The sequence below is a fragment of the Larus michahellis genome, chromosome W (assembly GCF_964199755.1).
Source record: "Larus michahellis chromosome W, bLarMic1.1, whole genome shotgun sequence".
Lineage (NCBI taxonomy): Eukaryota > Metazoa > Chordata > Aves > Charadriiformes > Laridae > Larus > Larus michahellis.
In genome coordinates this window covers 20299044-20318932 of record NC_133929.1, presented here as the reverse complement: position 1 = coordinate 20318932, position 19889 = coordinate 20299044, and the positions used below count along the sequence as shown (strand labels likewise).

Genomic DNA, 19889 nt, shown 5'->3' with positions numbered 1-19889 from the left:
TCTCCACGACCACTACCAGGTTGGACCTCTTCTCCTTTGTCCAATTTATGCCTGGAGGACAAGGACTACAGCTGAGCCTCCATAATAATTCCTCTCTTGACATCCTGTCGACTACACCAATTTAAATGTCACGGAACCTCACAAAACCAAGCCAGACCAACTAACGAACTCCAAAAGGGGATTTATTTTTACAAGATGGTAACAAAATCAAACTAAGTTTTACTCTAACCAAAACCACTTTGAGACTCTGACAAACATTAACAATCCACGGGTTCAGGATGTTGATACTTCTTGTGGTTTTGGACGGATTGGCCAATCAGAATGACAGATGGCCCTCCCCCCCTCTCTCCAAAGAGAGGAGAGGAAGAGATAAGGAAGAACTAAACTACTTTAATGAAAATATTAATAAATAAATAAGTAATAATAATAATAATTTTTTTAAAAAAAGTATACAATATATACAAAACTGTATCCAGCTCCCAGGATGACGATTGCATCACCAGCAGGCACAGGGAAAGTCCCAGACTGGAGTCAGCAACGGACAGGAGCAGGATTCCGGAACTAGAGTCAGGAAAGTTTGGATCGGGGTCAAAGGCAGACGAACAGACAGGGTCCTCCTCAGATGTCGGCCATTGAAGAAAGAGAACTGATCTTTTGATCCCTTAGCTTTTATACTGAGCGTGATGCAGATGGGATGGAATACTCTGTTGGTCAGTTTTGGATCACCTGTCCTGTCTGCTCCTCCCTGCAGGTGTGACCCCTCTACGCTTTTCCGTTTCCGACCCTTCAATGGGGCAAATAACAAAATTAGCTGACCTTGGTTGTTATAGCAATAAGTATAAGCAGGAGCCTCTCTGCATACCACTCCTTGGTATAATCAGGTCCTATCACTCTGGGAGTGAACAGTTTCCGAACAATATGCTGTTAATTTCTGAGTTTAGTCAGTTAGAAGAGGCCCAGCTAAAAAGTAAAATTACAAAACAGAAAATTGGTTCTGTTTTACCTCAAACCAGGACAATACTACACTGCAGACTTAAAAATTCTTGAGGTTTATGGTTGATGACCCAAAATGCGCATAATCACTCACCTAAATAAGATGAGATCTCTTGATCTGTACAGAAGATGAACCATGGAAGGCGTCCCAACCCACAGGGAGAGCCCCCAACCGCAGACCCACTGCTCTGAAGGAGACTGACTCAAAATGGCTCTCAGGCAGGGCCCTGTTTATACCCAATTTGAATCTGACCTATGGTCATATATAGTCATGTAGCCCTCCCATTGGCTGAAGACCCCAACTTCTTCACCTTTCGACTGAAATGATCACCACCATGTGGGTGTAACAAGAGCTGTGGCAGGAAGTTTTTTGTTGAGTCTTTGTTAGGTTTTTGCAGGCTTTTTTCAGATCTTATCTGATCTTTGTCAGGGCTGGTGCATCTGCCATACTAAGGTCAGTGAAGCAGGAGGGGGAGGAGGTGCTCCAGGCACCAGAGCAGAGTTTCCCCTGCAGCCCATGGAGAAGACCATGGTGACGCAGGTTGTCCCCCTACAGCCTGTGGAGGACTCTGTGCTGGAGCAGATGGATGTGCTCTGAAGGAAACTGTGACCCCATAGAGATCCTGTGCTGGAGCAGGATCCTGGCAGGACCTGTGGCCCCATGGAGAACTGCAGCCCATAGGAAGAACCCATGTTGGAGAAGTTCGTGAAGGACTGTCTCCCGTGGTAGAGACCCCATGCTGAAGCAGGAGAACAGCGTGAGGAGGAAGGAGCATCAGAGACGACGTGTGATGAACTGACCGCAACCCCCATTCCCCAACCCCCTGCACCACTTGCAGGGAGAAGGTAGAGAAGCAGGTAGTGAAGTTGACCCCAGGAAGAAGGGAGGGGTGGGGGGAAGGTGTTTTTAGATTTGTTCTTATTTCTCATTATCCTGCTCTGTTTAATTGGTGATAGATTAAATTAATTTCCCCATGTTGAGTCTGTTTTGCCTGTGATGGTCATTGCTGAGTGATCTCCCTGTCCTTATCTCGACCCATGAGCCTTCCTCATATTTTCTCTCCCCTGTCCAGTTGAGGAGGGGGTGTGATAGAGCAGCTTGGTGGGCACCTGACGGCTAGCCAAGGTCAACCTACCACACCAGCATCTTGGCTATGAAGAATGCCATACAGAGTCAACCTTTTTATGATCAAATGAAAGGGTACTGTGGGCGCGCACCACATGTCACCCTGTGGTTCCATCTACATGACTATGGGGAGGACATGAGGAAGAGGGACAGTGCACCTACCTTGGACCTGGAAGCCTGTGTACGTGAATTGCAGGAAAAACAGCCGCTAAAAGGGGTTCATCCAGGAAGACTACTGCTCTGGTTTCTGTCAAGCAATTCCTCAGAGGCAATAGAAGAGCTGAGGATACCTCTCCTCCTGATCCTGATGAAGGAGCTTCTGGTTTGCAATTACAGGAGTCAAGTAATGAATGCTCTGACCAAAATGTATTGATCCTGATCAGGAGACCATTGTATGTTGAGGGGTTAGTGATCCACATAACAGTTAGCCTGAGTAGGTCCAGGCCTGTGCTGCACCATGGTATCCTGCACATACAGTGTGGACTTCAGGCCTGTGCTGTGCCGTGCCGTACCGTACAAATCCCTTGGACACAGGATAAGCAGCCAAATAATTGTAGCGGAGAAGCCTGTGGGCAGCTCCCACTTGGTATCAGTGATTAGACTGCCTTTATCGAGGAGTGCAGCAAGAGGTTCTCATGTGAACAGCCTTTATTTTGACAGTGGAAATAATGAATGGAGTTGTTTTATTGTAAGAAAATCCTTTAAATAGTTTGAATGACCAAAATGGGAGAATCTCTTCTATGGACAGGGTCTGCCCAGCATGCTGTGCATGGATTGGAGGCCCATATATGCTATACCCAGGTGGCATTAGGGTACACTGTGCACTGGTGTCAACCAGAGCCTTATACTCCTGTGGGTCCAATGTGCCAGGCAATTGTTTGTCACCTGGAGGTGCTGGTCCATTATGATCCCAGTAAGAAAGGCACTCAGACACTGTAAGGTATCATTTAAAATGCTATTTATTAGAGCTAACACTATAAGGAGAGAATAGCATAGATAATCTTACATCCCTTTAGATGGTGGGGACCCCAGGTGGTGTAGCATCAAATGGGCCTCTGAGCCATGTGCATGATAGTGGGCAGATGCCAGAGGAGAAAGGCATAATTGTTAATTGTTTCCATGAGATGGTTCCTGGAGTACTGGGACTTCAGCAATGTAGGGCCCAAATACCAGATTAGGCTCAAGGCCAGTGCCTTTATCATAGCTCTTCCAGGCAAAACAAAACAAAGTGATAAACAGCACAGCAAAGAGCAAAAATTGAAAGCAGCCATTAACAAGCTCTGGATTTTGATGTACAGCAACAAAGGGAGCACGCCATGGAGCAGGCAAAGAGAAAAAATAAACCAGTACTGAGAGCAAACAAGTCAACATTGTGACCAGCAACAGCAAGTAATAACCTGCAAGTAACAGCTAAACAGGTATAACACCTATAAATTCAGTCTAACACACTCCAATGAAATCTATTGTTATCTCGAACTCCTCAAGCCCCACATTAGGCACCAAAAAGTACTGTGGTGGGTTGACCCCAGCCAGCAACTAAGCACCTAGCAGCCACTTGCTCAGTCTCCATCCCAGCGAGATGGAGGAAAGAATCAGAAGAGCAAAAACAAGAAACTCATGGGTTGAGATAAAGACAGTTGAATAAGTGAAGGAAAAAGAGGAAAACCAACAAGTGATACAAAGGCAATCACTCACCACCTCCCACCAGCAAACCGATGCCAAACCAGTCTCTGAGCAACTGCTACTTTGGAAAGACTACCCCCTCCAGTTTTATCGCCAAGTATGGCGTTATATGGCATGGAATATGCCTTTGGTCAGTTTGGGTTAGCTGTCCTGGCTGTGTCACCTCTTAACTTCTTGCCCACCCCTGGCCTACTTGCTGCAGGGACAGAGTGAGAAACAGAGAAAGCCTTGATGCTGTGCAAGCAATGTTCAGTAATAGCTAAAACATTGGTGTGTTATCAACACTGTTTTAATCACAACTCTAAAATGGAACTCCATACAAGGTACTATGAAGAAACATAGCTACATTCCGGCCAGACCTAGTACACTCCTCCATCCAGGTTCTTTCCACAGGTGGATTTTTCATGTGCACAGAATAGCAGCTCCACACAAGTAGGGGAGACTCAGCTTCCTAAGCACGTATAGATTTGGAATATGGCATCTTTACTAAATGACCTCCTGCTTCATTCTTTTTTAATGGGCAAAGGTTACTAATTACAGGAACCAACTTATGTTAGAATCATAGAAACATAAAATCATTTAGGTTGGAAAAGACCCTTAAGATCATTGAGTCCAACCGTTAACTTAACACTGCCATGTCTACCACTAAACCCTGTCCCTAAGCACCGCACCTACACATCTTTTAAATACCCCCAAGGATGGTGACTCAACCACTTGAAGTAGGGTTTGATATATTAAAGTTGTAGACTAATTGAAGGAAGAGCTTAATTTAGGAGACTGGGTGCTTTAAGGCTGTACAAAGAGCAGATGCAACAGTTGTAGTACTAAATGTCAGAACTTATCTCCTATTTTTTAAGACAGAATGCTTTAGGACAATATAACCTTGTAGTAGAAGCTTATCTCTCAAAACGAGGGGCCCAGGGTTACTGAGGAATGCAGAGACTAGTCAAAGCTAACACTTTTGATGCGCCAGCAAGAATAAAGGAGTAGAGTAGAGGCCTGCAGTTCACCCAGAAGTCACAACGATGAAGAGGAGTGGAGGAAGTAAACGACCACCAGATGTCTCTGAAGACCACCAAGAGACTCTAGTGCGCATGCGGGAGTGGGCAGTAACCTGTAATAATGAGTTAATGAATAGGTAATAATTTCTTGGAAAACTAGTGAATATGCATACATAGTATGTATTTAAACTGTACATCTAAATCAGTCGGCGCGCACATTAGGTGGAGCAATCCCCTGTGCACCCAGCGCTGCAATAAAGAATACCTGCTTAATAGTCACCAAGGCTATTGAGTCTTAACTTCAGCATTTCACGGCATCACACTTCCCTAGGCAGCCTGTTCCAATGCTTGACAACCCTTTTGGTGAAGAAATTTTTCCTAATATCCAATCTAAACCTCCCCTGGCACAACTTGAGGTCATTTCCTCTCATCCTATCACTTGCTACTTGGGATAAGAGAACGACACCCACCTCTCTACAACCTCCTTTCAGGTAGTAGTGGACAGCGATAAGGTCTCCCCTGAGCCTCCTTTTCTCCAGACGAAACAACCCCAGTTCCCTCAGCCGCTCCTCATAATACTTGTTCTCTAGACCCTTCACCAACTTCATTGCCCTGTTTTGGATGTGCTCCAGCACCTCAATGTCTTTCTTGTAGTGAGGGGCCAGAAACTAAACACAATATTCGAGGTGCAGCCTCGCCAGTTCTGAGTGCAGGGAAAGAATGTCTTATTGTTCCTCTGTATCGGGGTGCTACATATTAACTACTATTCTTCCATTGCCTTCATAGGAAGGGATAGCAATTAATTTTCATTATGGGCATGATTATCTCATTCTGTTTCCTTCCTTCTAGAGCATTCAGTAGCTGGGCTCAAGTGAACTATTTACATAAAAAGTAGAATATTACTTTACTAGTACTAGTTATCTTCATGTTAAAGGCCTGAACCGAATGTCGAAAGAAATACGTTATATTAGTGAGGTGTACTGCTTTAAAAAAATGCAGAAACACAGCATAAAATAAATTAGGAGCTGCTGTATCTGATAAAGCCAAAGCCTCCCTAATTTAAAGTATTTCTTAAGGATTTAGTAAATGAGGCATTGTGGTTACTTTGAGATTTAAAAATCAAACATACAACCTATCTTTCAGGATTTTACCAGATAAAGCCAAATCAACGTATGCCACTGCATTTTCTAATTATTCATCTTTATCACCAAATCTTTTATCATTCAGCTGTATGTCTTTTACTCACGTGGATCAAATACAAGCTGATATGAATCCCAGTTTCCTACTTTTTTTAAAAAACAGTAATTACTACATAGTAAAATTAATAACTTTTAGAAACTTTGGATAAAACATACTAGATAAACCTCACACTTTGACTCATACAGACTGGTTAGAGCTCATATAGCAATGGCTATCTGGAGCTAGATCTGTATAATTATTTGGCACATAACTCCTATTTATTTCATAAACTTTTGTGAATGGTGCCATAGTTACTCAGTGGTAACATGTTGGTGGTATAGGTCAGGCTGTCTAGCTAGAAGCTTATAAGACAGTTCTGTATAAACTGTGTATGACCAATGTAAAAGTCAGTTCTTTGCTGGCCAAGGAGGGAGACAAGGATGCTTAGCATAGAATTACCAAGGGAATTTATTCTCTCATATGTTATACACATAGCAATGCCCCAGCCTAATGCACGGAGGACCGTTACAGAGGAAAGCAGGGTTTGTATATGTTACAATACAGTTGTGCAGCCTAATCAAATCGCTCATGTTACAGGTGGACTAATCAGTTACTATTGCTCAGTTACTATTGTAATCAGTATGCGTTTGTCCCATGCAGATGACTATGGTTATATGCCTGTTGTTTGTTTGGGTTTTTTTGAAAGGCAAATCTTCTATTGTTTTATCATCAGTATGGGGTGTTCTCAGCCAGTAAGAACTGTCTTAGGTTGGGTCTTCAGGTCACATCAACGCTGAGGTAAAAGCTCATAGTGTCAGGTAGCATTCATTCTTCTAAGCAAGTCATATTGCAGTTATCATCTTGCCTTTCCTACCAACCATCACAAAAGAGCATTAGAGTCATTGGACTCCCTGTTAGTGTATGATCAGGCAATCGGACAGAGCTGTAGATTATTTTAAACGTGTGCATGGAGGAGCAGAGCTGCCGACTCGGTGTGGTTTATCAGTGTTAAGGTCTAGTACCGAAACAGGCATTTCTCCATACACTCTAGACACCCCCCCCCAGCGATATCCCGGTACTGCAGGGAGGCAGCAGCCCGCAAGAGCCCATCAGCGGCTCCAAGCTCCCTGCTTTGCGTCCTCACAGGGCGCAACCACACGCTTGCCGCTGCAGTGCCCCATAACGGACACCGCGTGCCGCAATGACCGCGCTGCAGCAGCCTCCACAGCCCCTGTTCCGGGTCTCCCACCCTAAACACATCTCGGTCATGGCAGCAGCACGTCCTGGTGGCGACTTCCCTCCGCTCCTCCCGTTGCTATGTGCAATCCTCAGCTGTTCCCCACCTCTAGAGACGGAATCGCGACAGAAGACTTTTCCTTGCGGTAGGGCACAAATCCACACAGGCAATGAAATCTCAGCGCCTTCTGGGAGCTTTCTAGCATCTCTTCTGCATGACAAGCACCAAATACCCGAGCGGTGGCCGACCTCACACGTGACGCGCCGCATCCAGAGCTAGGTGCGCCAGAGCTCATCTACCAAGCGACCAAACGGCGAAACAAAAACACACGCCAAGCTAGAGCAGACAAACAAACCCTCCCCAGTTCGTCCACCCACCGTGGCGGGCCAATCAACAGCCAGGCTGCACCTCCTGAGAGGAAACGAGTTATAGTGAGGCAAAACACCCCCAGCAGCCTACCAGCCCTGTCAGTTTCGAATTCTACCAGTCAGCCTGGCGCCTAGCCAATAGAGCGGCAGAAGTGAAGCTGAGTCCCGCTCTGTCCCCGCCCACAGAGCAAAGTGGTTGGTGAGCGGGAACTGTTGCTCTGTAACGTCAGCGCCTAGTTCAGTGATTGGTTACGCCCAGGCGCGAAATGTAACGCGGGAAAATCTCGGGTTTGGCCTAGGTTGTGCAACAGTAGCTCTTCCTCAGGAGCCACCAGGATTGGGACTACAAGCGGGGACCGGCGCCGCTTCAGAAAGGTGTGGGGAGGTTGTAGCCATCATAGATTTTGCGACGGTGGTAGCTGGGAAAGGAGGGTGAGGCCCCAAGAGGAGCCGCCGTCTCCGGCGGTAAACAACTAAAGCAGACCTGGGGGGTGACAAGCGGTGGTGGTTGTTGCAAGATTTCTACGCCTTCCCAGCCCTGGGACATAGACTGTGAAAGGGGAGCTGAGCCGTTGTGGAGCTTCTCCGCTCCCTCTTCCCTTTTCTGCGCTGGTGTTTGCGAGGGGGTGGCAATGGTGGAGAGGCCACCGTCAGGTCCCCCGGTGACTTTTTGCCGGGACTCCCCGAAGTGCGTCCTGGTTTCCGTTATAAAGACCACCTCGATCAAACCGCCCTCCCAGGGGAGAGGTGAGGGGCCAGCACTCCCCCCGCCCATCCCCATCAGCCCTGGCTTCAGCGACTTCATGGTTTACCCCTGGTGCTGGGGGGAGAACGCCCACAGTGTGACCTTTAGCCCTCGTGGTTCCACCACCCCTTTATTCGTCCAGCAGCCCCGTGGGGGGGCAGCCAGAACCTGTAGCGAGGAAGAAGAGGAGGCGGGTACCCCAGGCAGCAGTAGCAGCGACAGCCATCTCAAGGTGAGTGTGCCGGGACAGGCCAAGCAGCTGGGCGCGATAGGGCGAACTCCGCTGCCCCTGTGCGTGCAGCCTGGAGTCAGTGCGGTGGTAAGAGGCTTCACTACGGAACAGTAGAGACGCAAATTTAAAGGGCGACGCGCCGAGCACCCCTTCCTTATTCTCAGTGTCTATCTCCTCCTGGCCACTTAAAGTGAAGTCACTTCCGATGACACTACGGCGCGCCCAACCGCATCGGGGGGGGGGGGGGGGGGGGGAGGGAGGGAAAAGAGGTGAGCCGCCCTTAACGGTCCCCGAGGGGTGGGATGGGGGCGGAGCTAGCTGCAGAGGGATGACAACCCGTCAACGGCTGGGCGTCTACGTGCTGATAACCCTCCAAAACCCTCAAAACATCAAAAATGCCACACCCTAAAAGCTCCCTGCCCCCAAAACAAAAAACCCGAACTTCCAACCCCTCAAAAAAACCACAAACCCTCCAATCCCCCACAAATCCCAACCACCAAACAAAAAAACCCTCCATGACCCCCAAACTCCGTGAATCCCACTCCCCTAAAGTACCCCAAACCAAAATCGCCCAAAACCCACCCCAAGCAAAAAACCCTAAACCCCTAAATACAAGAAACCTTGACATCTCCAACCCCCCCCGAATGCTCACACTCCTTCCAAAAGTCCCAACCATGCACAATGCCCCAAACCCCAGAAGCCTTCACAGCTCAAACCTCCCCAAAACACCCACCCACCCCCCGCCCCCCAAAAAAGAAAGCCCCAAATGCAAAAAAAAAAACAACCCAAACCCAACACACCCCCCAATCCAATAAAACACTCACAACTCTCCTATGAATACCCAACCCCTGCCTCTCAAGAACTTCATAACTCACAAAACTGATAAATCGTACCTAAACCCCAAACCCCCACAAATTACAACTGCCCCAACCCCTCCTGCCCAAAACACCTCAACCCTGCCAAAACCCCAACAAAACATCCCAACCCCCTGTAAAAAGCCCAAACCAATAACACCCCCCCCAAAAAAAAAATAGACCCACCCAATATACCCTCTAACCCAATAAACCCACCCCTCTAAACACAGAGCCAGAAAATCCCCAAAATGAGCTGAAAGAAAAATGCTCCAACCCAGACCCATGAGAAAGCAACCCCCTCAAAACACACCACACAAAAAAGCGTGCTGAACCCTGAGGAGGCAACTACACTCTCCAAAATGCACCACATGGAAAAAGCATGCACACCCCAGCTCCTTCAACCCCAAAAAGGCAAACACTCCCCAAACTGTGCCACATGAAAAAGCCTCTTCCTTCCCCCCTCTATCTTTGTGGTGGCATTCCACCCCCTAAATGTGCAACATGAAAAAGCACACTAACCTAAGCCCCTAAACCCCAAGAAGCTACCTCCATCAAAAAGCGCCACACTAAAAAAAGGTGTACCAAATGAAGCCCTCCAAACCCTGAACATCAAACCCTCTACCCAAAGCACATCACATGAAAAGATGCTTCAAACCCAGTCTCTCAAACACCAAGATAACAACCTCCCTCCCCAAAAAGCACCATGAAAAAATGCTCCAGCTCCCCCCAAAATGTGCTATACAAAAAAGTGTGAAACCCAGCCCCCTCCCAACCCCAAAAAAGCACCCTCACCCCTAGAACATGCCACACAAAAAGACATGCCAACCCCATCCCTCTCAACCCCAAGAAGGCAACCACCCATGCCATAACACACTACACAAAAATCTGCAGCAAATACAGCCCCACAAAATCTCAGGAAGGCACACTTACCCCCAGAACATGTCACATGAAAAAGTGCGCCAACCCCAGCCCATGAACCCTTAAAAGGCAACCCTCCTACTGAAAAATCATGCAACAGGAGAAAGCGCTCTAAATGCAGCCCCCCCCCCCCCCCCCCCCCCCCCAAACCCCAAGAATCATAGAATTATCTAGGTTGGAAGGGACTTTTAAGATCATCGAGTCCAACCATCAACCTAATACTGCCAAAACCACCACTAAACTATGTCCCTAAGCACCACATCTACCCATCTTTTAAATACCTCCAGGGATGGTGATTTCACCACTTCCATGGGCATCCTGTTCCAATGTTTGATAGCCCTTTTAGTGAAGAAATTTTTCCTAATATCCAATCTAAACCTCCCCTGGTGCAACTTGAGGCCATTTCCTCTTGTCCTATCACTTGTTACTTGGGAGAAGAGGCTGAGGGATCGGGAGCACAAGTCGTATTCTCCTCTCTCTCTCCAGTTGTGGGGAATGATGAGGGGGTAAATAGGAAGAGCCAGCAGATCAATGCCTAGCTCTGAGCCTGGTGCTACCACCAGGACTTTGGGTTCTTTGACCACGTCTTGATTTATAAGGCACCAGGCCTGCTGGCAACAGGCGGGAATAGCTTACCTTGCAGGGGGGAAAGGGTTCTAGGACAAGAGTTATCGGGGCTCATTGAGAGAGCTTTAAACTAGATTTGAAGGGGGGTGGGGATGGTACTGGGCTTGCCAGTGAGGTGCCTGGATATAGTAGCTCAGCACTTGTGGGGGAGCATGCTAGTATTTTTGAGAACTAGAAGGACTATCACACCTCAAGGGTGAAAACTACTCACACAACACCCTCTCTGAAATGCTTATACACCAATGCACGCAGCATGGGGAATAAGCAGGAAGAGCTAGAGATCTGTGTGTGGTTGCAGGGACACGATCTCATTGCAATTACTGAGACATGGTGGGACAGCTCACATGACTGGAATGCTGTCATGGATGGCTATGTCCTTTTCAGGAAAGACAGGCCAGCGAGGCAAGGTGGTGGAGTTGCTCTTTATGTGAGAGAGCATCTGGAATGTATTGAGCTTTCCCTGGGGGCAGATGAAGAGAGAGTTGAGAGCTTATGGGTAAGGATTAAGGGGCAGGCTAGTATGGGTGACACTGTTGTGGGTGTTTATTACAGGCCACCTGATCAGGATGGGGAAGCTGATGAGGCCTTCTACAGACAGCTGAAGGTAGCCTCGCAATCACAGGCCTTGGTTCTCATGGGGGACTGCAATCACTCTGATATCTGCTGGGAAGGCCACACAGCCAGGCACGCACAGTCCAGGAGGCTCCTCCAGTGCATTGATGATAACTTTTTGACACAGGTGGTGCAGGAGCCAACAAGGAGAGGAGCACTCCTGGACCTGGTACTGACAAACACAGAGGGACTGGTGGAGGACATTAAGGTTGGGGGCACCCTAGGCTGTAGTGATCATGAGAAGACAGAGTTCAGGATCATGGGTAGTATGCACAAAACAACAAGTAGGTTTGCAACTTTGGGCTAACTTTGACCTCTTCAAGGAAGCGCTTGGAGAGATCCCGTGGGCTAGGGCTCTGGAAGGCAGGGGGGCTCAAGAAAGCTGGTTGGTATTCAAAGACCACTTCCTCCAAGCTCAGGATCGGTGCATCCCTAAGAGCAAGAAAACGGGCAAGGGACACAGGAGACCTGCATGGTTGAGCAGGGAGCTTCTGAAAAAGCTCAAGTGGAAGAAGGAAGTTTACAATAAGTGGAAGAAGGGACTGACCCCTTGGGAGGATTACAAGAATGCTGCCAGAGTATGCAGGGATGAAACAAGGAAAGCCAAGGCCTCCTTGGAATTAAACCTGGCAAGGGCTGTCAAGGTCAACAGGAAGGGTTTCTTCAAATATATCGGAGGCAAAAGGAAAACTAGAGAAAATGTGGGCCCGCTGTTGAATGAGACAGGAGCCATGGCAACGGAGGATGCGGAGAAGGCGGAGTTACTGAATGCCTTCTTTGCTTCGGTCTTTACTGCTCGGCCCAGCCCTCAGGAGTCCCAGACTTTGGAGGTAACAGGGAAAGTCTGGATGAAGGAAGACTTCCCTTTGGTTGAGGAGGATCAAGTGAAACATCAATTAGATCAACCGGATATCCACAAGTCCATGGGCCCCCATGTGATGCACCCGAGAGTGCTGAGGGAGCTGGCGGAAGTCATTGCTGGGCCGCTCTCCATCATCTTTGAAAGGTCCTGGAGAACAGGCGAGGTGCCTGAGGACTGGAGGAAAGCCAGTGTCACTCCAGCCTTCAAAAAGGGCAAGAAGGAGGAGCCGGGGAACTACAGGCCGGTCAGCCTCACCTCCATCCCTGGAAAGATGATGGAACAGCTCGTTCTGGGCGTCATCTCAAGGCATGTGGAGGAAAAGAAAGCTATCGGAAGTACTCAACATGGATTCACCAAGGGGAAATCATGTCTGACTAATCTGATAGCCTTCTATGATGGTGTGACTGGATGGACAGATGAGGAGAGGGCAGTGGATGTTGTCTACCTTGACTTCAGCAAGGCTTTTGACACTGTCTCCCACAGCATCCTCATAGGGAAGCTTAGGAAGTGTGGGTTGGATGAATGGACAGTAAGGTGGATAGATAACTGGTTGAAAGACAGAGCTCAGAGGGTGTTGCGTGAAAAGGGGCAAAGTGGTTTTGGCAGAAGATAAACCCCCTTGCGTTCTAACACTCCTCACCGAGGTGGGAGGCTAGGTGCGGCTAGGTTTAAATTCTGAGTGATGCCCAATTCAGCACTATCAGTCCAATCGCGTTTAATATGTATTAAACTATTACGATTTGGATACACTAATAGTGGACTGCACCTTCAGTCTAGTCGTGCTCATGAACTAGCACGGCCACTCTCCAGTCTTTGGTCGCGTTCAGTGAGAAACCAAAACGACTAGCTACTTAAAAAAGTGCAGTTTATTTAAACAACAGATATATAGGTTCTTAGGATTGCCGGTGATAAATACACTGTCTGCAAAGCACGTGCAAATGAAAGTATTGTTACATATACAAAACGCGCGACAAAGTTATAAACGATACAGCCTGGCTTTAAATGTAGAAAAAGAGAGTCTCTAGAGAAATTTCTAAGTTTCCCGAGGAAGCACTCGGTATAATCTAAGTCTTACCCAAAGGCGTCCCTATCGGGGGGGAAGAGAGGCTCAGCCCGTCGACTGATCCCAGAAGTCAGTGATGTAATTCTTTGTGATGGTGTCTTCCCTGGGTATCCCCCCTCTCTTGGGCTATTTTTATACTATTTGTTATCTTCCAGGTGGAGTTTGAGTGACTTTAGTCATACATACTTTTATCATGATTGGTGTAAATTTCTCTCGCTTCACAATTAAAGGTATAGTTTACGAGAAATTCAGGGCGCAGACTCAAGAAGGAGTGGTCGCACCTTGGAGGCGGGTAGCCTTCGGGATGGAGGTGTGTTTTGGTATTATAATGACATTATAATGAGCAAAGTTCGCACAAAGGACAGCATTTCATCAAAATTTGACAAAATGTTGGCTCCGAGCATCGAGCGGGCAGCTAATTGGCAGCTTATCTGTTTCATGGTATCATCCCATTCCTGTATCCGCTATACATCATAAGGTAAAGCCACGGAATAATTGCATCCCGTCCCGTACCTCATGTAGCTTATCAGGGAACCACAGATGTTGTGTCCTTCATGCCAGCTGCGGCTATTTTCTACCTCAGAAGCCTCTTGATTTTATACTTTTCCTTAATGTGTGAACAATGCTGTACTTTTGTATTTTTTAGCCAATTTAGTATTTATTCCACATAATCCACCCCGTGACTACAGTCACTCAAGCTCCACGATACTCAATACTGATAGGAAAGATCACATGTGTTCTTGTGGTGAGGGATATCAAGTGCAAATACATCTCGTGGAGTGATCAAATGAGTTAAACTTTTCATCATAATCCAAAGTCTAACATACAAAACAATTGTCAAAGCGAAGCACAAAATAATGAGTATTAGTAAAACGACAACAGGATGGAGCATCTTGTTATAAAGTCCTGTAACTGTCGGTGACCATCCAAAAAGAGTATCTCCCCATCCATGTCCTCCGTCTCTCTTGACTCTTTCCAGCACTTGGTGTATTTCTTCAACATCATGATGGACGGTAATCAAAGTTCTCTGTCCACTTTCTTGGGCCTCTTTCAACAGTCGCTTCAATTCATCGTGTTGTAGCAACTTCTTCACCAGTGAGAGATTCATTCCGATGGGGGTAGGCAACAAATCTCGAATCAATGTATAATTAGATTGTAGCAATTGAAAAGATGTAACAGGAGCTGAATAATTGAAGTCACATCCGATAATGTTAGTAAAGTTACAAACACAAAGGTTTGAGTGATTACTTATATCAACTACTATGTCATCTATGAATACAAGACTACAGGGAGACCTCATGCAAACACACCCTTTCCCAATATATACAAGCACAGTTTCTGGGGTTTCATCGGGATGTATCTCAAAGTGACAAACATTCTGGTTGGTGTCAAGACAAATGTCTTGTGCTTTCAGGGTATTACTCTCACAAATGAATCCTTGTTGGCCTCGTGAAACGCATGCGTCAACACCAACAGTTTGCCACTTATTCTCATTTTGTTGTGCCCACACTCTGTGCTCTATTGGATAGGGTATGGCTCCTTGGTGATTCAACCCCAGCGCAATGATTGGGTATATGGTGTATACCAAAGCATTGCGTATTGTTAAGACAAAAGCTGTGGCCTTGCTCTCAATGGGATCATAGGTGAAATTAACCAGATACCACCAGGACTGAAATTTTTTCTCAAATTCAATTGCGTTATCCCATATTACTTTTCGAATTTCGGTGGGCAAGGTGCCTTCTTCACCTTCCCTTATGATTGCGGCTGTCATAGATTGCATCCACAATTGGGCTTGGATACAACTAAGAGCCAAGGAAACATTGTTTTGGGTTGTACCAAGTGCATCTGTGATCAGCTGATGGTCTTTTTCACCCGTTTCTTCCCACTGAGGCAATATATTCGATAAAAGCCATTGGTGGTTTCCCAATGCTAATAGAGAGGACTGTAGGGGACGTCTCAATTTGTCCAGATCAGTAGTGGTTGTGACTAGTTTGTTGGCAAGTATCTCAGCATCTATACTATTTAAGACTCCCAGGCCTGTTCCTAAGATACCAGTCACATCCCTCTTCAGTCGTTGTGAAGTGGCAAAAGTTCGTCTGCGTAACCATGCTGACCATCCTGCATAAGATGTACTTAGGAATGGTAAACAAGTGGGTTTGATCGCAGAGATTTTAATCTGCATTGACAATTCTACTCGTTTGAGGGAATATGTGGGATTAAACAGTATCTGTTGTTGACCTGTGTGTTTAATAACATAAGGGCCAATGTTGAAAATGTAAGGAGTTAGACTAATGGAGGGCTTAGAAGGTACGCCTTTGAGAGTTTGTGGGGGTGTAGGTTCTGGATTTATTTCGGCAAGTTCAGGTGTATTTGAGTCAATCATAAATTCAAATAACAATTCTGTGCCCCTGTAGCCCCAAATACAATACACTATTGTAGGTTTGATAAAGGTGAAATTGTGCCAGCAATCTGAATTTGGCTCCATAATTTTGTAACAGTCAGTGTTGTATTTGTCTGGTTTGGTAGAGTCTACATAGATGGTTTTAATTACAGTTGGCCTGTGGTGAGCAGACCCATTGATAAATCGGCAACCAATGTGTATTCTCTTTCCAAGGGTGGCCTCGATTTTAGCCATTTGAAGTGAATCATTCCATCTCCATTTATCTCTGGAATATACTTCACTTCCTTGTATAACCAGAGTGGAGAGATTTAAACCCCTTTTGTTTCCTGGTGTTCCGGTGCTTGCAGTGTACCGTGACAATGCATTATCCCAAAGGTCAGGTGCTACGTCTATCTTGAATTCAAATAGCAGCGCTATTTCATCCTGTTGCCAACGACAAGTTACAAGAGTGGGTTCAACAAGAGTAAAATTATACCAGCAATCCCACTTGTCGGTGACACAGTGCTTTGTTGTCATTGAGCGTGGGTTCTGAGGGCGAAATATCTCTATTCTCATGGCCTTCTCATGGTTTGAGCCGTTGATCATTCTACACCCTACTCGGGCTTCCACCCCTGCCTTACCTTTCAGGACTGGGTACCAACTATTCCAGGTCCACTCATGTAACACCTCATTTTCCTGTAGAACTACAGTGGCCAAACTCAAGTCTCCCTTTCTAGTACCTGCCATCGCATTGTGTTTAACAAAGGCTTGAGACCATGGCCACTCTGGGTCTCTCTGACTACAAACAACAGGGAATAAAAAGGTAAAACTGAATAGCATCAATTCCATCTGCCAATTCGTCATTTTAGAATTTGGGCCTCCAGGTAGCCATACATAATAAAAATAGTATTATTGCCAGGATCAATGTCAGGATTCCCTGGAGACACTCAAAGTTAGCGTAGGCCAATCCGTCTGTACAGCTCATCCAAGGTTCCTGAAAGACACAAAGGAAAAGAAAATCTGCTCGGTCTTATTCGACCGACGGGGTTAAAAAGAAGGCGAGATCCACCGGGTGCTGATCCGGTGTATCTTCCCTGAACAGTCCTTGGCTTCCCATGCATAGGGATTTTTGGGAGTAGCTAGCACCATTGGTACCGTCCCAATTTGAGGCATTTTCACTAGCAGAGGTTGCCCAGGGTGAAATCTTCCAGGGTATTTTCCCGGTTCATTGGGAGCCGTTGGAGAGATAATATTGGCAGATACACGGAAAGCTTTCATTTTAGGACAGCCGTCTCCACTCCATCTGTTATTTAATTGATAGATGGCATCGTCCAATCGCAAATGCCAACCAGGTTCATGAGTTTTTGCAAAACGCTTAACCAATCCATTGGTGCGTTCAACAATGCCATTAGCCTGGGGATAATAGGGAGTATGAAATACCCATCGAATCCCTTCTTCTTTGGCCCAATCTTGTACCACCGAAGCGGTAAAGTGTGAACCGTTATCACTTTGGATTTCCTCGGGAAGGGGAAGTGTGCTGAACCACCCTTTTAGGCCTTTCACTGTGTTGTCCCCGGTAGCTGATTTGAAACTGCTGGCCATACTGAGGCTGGAGATAATCTCCACTCCTGCCAGGACATATCTTTTCCCACCTGATAATCTCAAGGGCCCAATATAGTCAATCTGCCATGAATGCCACAACGTTTTCTTGTCCCGAATGTGTAAGGGAGGCGCCTTACTCGGATGATCTTTGCTGAGTCGTAGGCGACATTGTGAGCAGGCAGTTACTATTTGTTCGCACAGCTTAACCGACACAGGCCACCCCCGGGCTAGACCTTCCTGATACAGGTCAGCACGGCCTGTGTGGCCACGTTTAACATGTAACCATTCAAGTAAGCGTTCCCATTCCCGACCATCATCTACAATGTCAATTTGCTGTAGCTGCGTGAGGCTATCTACCTGTTGGTTGAATTGAGCAGTGATCGAGTTTGAACGATCATGGCCTTTTACCCAACCAATGTGCAATGTTCTCTGTTCTCCTATTTCTAACAGTTGCTTCCAACTGTCCGTCTCCCAAATCGGGACTCTGTTCACCTGCCAATCATTGGCTGCCCAGTGTCCTATCCATTCGGTGGCTCCTTTAAAAACAGCATATGAGTCAGTGTAAATGGAGGTGGCTCCATGTTGTGCAGCTAGTAGGACAGCTCTGAGTTCCCCTACTTGTGCACTACCCTCCCCTGTTTCCATCGCTCTTTCTCCCGTTGCTACTTCCAGTGCTACGGCCTTATATTTCCACTTATTGTTTTCACGGTGAGATGACGCATCAGTAAACCACACTCCTGTAAGATCACTGCCTTCCTTCAAAGGAGGAGCTTCTTGGATCGGAGATGGTCTGTTTGGTGGGGATTGGAACAATAGGGCACCATCTATATCCTTTTGCAGCTTGGATACTTTAACACTGCCTTCAGAGACTGGCATGATTTCATTAATGCCTTCTAAATAAGCATACCACTTTCGAACTGTAGGTTTCTGGGCAATGCCAGCTGGTGGTGTTGTCCCTTTACGGACCACATCTAGGAGGCGAAAAGGTCCCCGAATGATCACACTCTGTTCTCTTCTTATCTGCTCTGTTCGTTGCAACGCTCGCACTAGGGACAGTAAACCCTTCTCAAGGTCTGAATATCTGCTCTCAGTATCATTGAAGGAGTGAGAGCTAAATTCTAATGGTCTCTCCGGTCCTGCTGGTCCTTTCTGCCATAAATTACAATGGGAACCATGTTCACTGAACCCCCATTCTACATGGACAGGGTCAGTTGGATGTATAGGACCAAGCTGTTGGAATAACCTTAGCTCCTTTATTAGCAATTCTAGTGCATTAGTGTGTTGTTCAGTCCACTCCCAGGATCTACCCTTTTTGAGCAAACTATAAAGGGGGCGAGCAATGATGGAAAAGCCAGGGATGTGTTTACGCCAATAACTTAAAGTTCCCAGAACTTGCTGTAACTCCTTCACGCTGGAAGGATTCTGTCCATGCTCTATTTTTTCCAGGGTATCCTGAGGGACAGAAGCAGCTCCCTTAATCCACCAGACCCCCAGGAATTTAACTTCCTGTGCAGGTCCCTGACACTTTGAGTCTGGAATTTCCAATCCTAAATCAAGTAATGTTTTTCGGATGTTTTTCATCATGTCTTTTACACTTTCTTGGTTCTCTCCCCCTATTAGGATGTCATCAATATATTGGTATACCGTACATCCCTGTGAAACAGGAATCTCTGATAGCACTTTAGCTAAAGCATTATGAGCAATAGTGGGGGAATGTTTGTATCCTTGTGGAAGTCGGTTAAAGGTATATTGGACTCCTTTCCATGTGAATGCAAACCGCGCTTTGTCCTGCTCAAGGAGGGGGATCATAAAAAACATGTCTTTAACATCTAAGGCAGCCATCCAAGGATGGGCAGCTCCTTGTATCATTGTCACAATTTCCGCGATATTTGGAACTGCGGCAGTGAGGGGTGCAGTGTTGGCATTCAACTTTCGGTAATCTACTGTGAAACGCCATTGCCCGTTTGGTTTCTTTACCGGCCACACTGGTGAATTATAAGGCGAGTGAGTCCTCTTGATGATGTCTCTTTTTTCTAAATCTGATACCACCCCGTCTGCTCCTGCAAGCGCAGCTGCAGGCAGTGGATACTGCCGGACATTAGTGACTTTAGAGGGAGGTAAAGGCATGGAAGTTTCCAAGAGACTCAATTTCACTGTGTCTATTACTTTTTCGCATCCTGCAAAACTCCACACAGTTCCATCTGGGAATTTCCACATTCGCCCACGCAGCACGTCAAATCCTAGGAGGTTAGTACGCGAGGCACCCACTAACACTTCCGCCCTGGTCATTCGCTGCTCTCCTGGCAACCAGAGGTTAATTTTTGCAACGGGGCATGTTTTTACCACACCATCAATTCCTGCGAAGTTGACTCTGCGTCTGGTGGGATTTATACCTAGAAGTTGTGCC

At 46.6% G+C, this 19889-nt stretch overlaps 1 protein-coding gene across 1 annotated transcript in view; it reads left to right on the top strand.

Moving 5' to 3' along the window:
* The first annotated feature begins 8138 nt into the window (after positions 1 to 8138).
* LOC141735552 (zinc finger protein 367-like) overlaps positions 8139 to 19889 on the top strand; it is a 42031-nt gene continuing 30280 nt past the window's right edge. Inside the window, exon 1 of the mRNA XM_074568528.1 lies at positions 8139 to 8564. Within this exon, the coding sequence (XP_074424629.1) occupies positions 8220 to 8564 (345 nt within the window). The 5' untranslated portion in view covers positions 8139 to 8219. The remainder of the gene's footprint in view (positions 8565 to 19889) is intronic.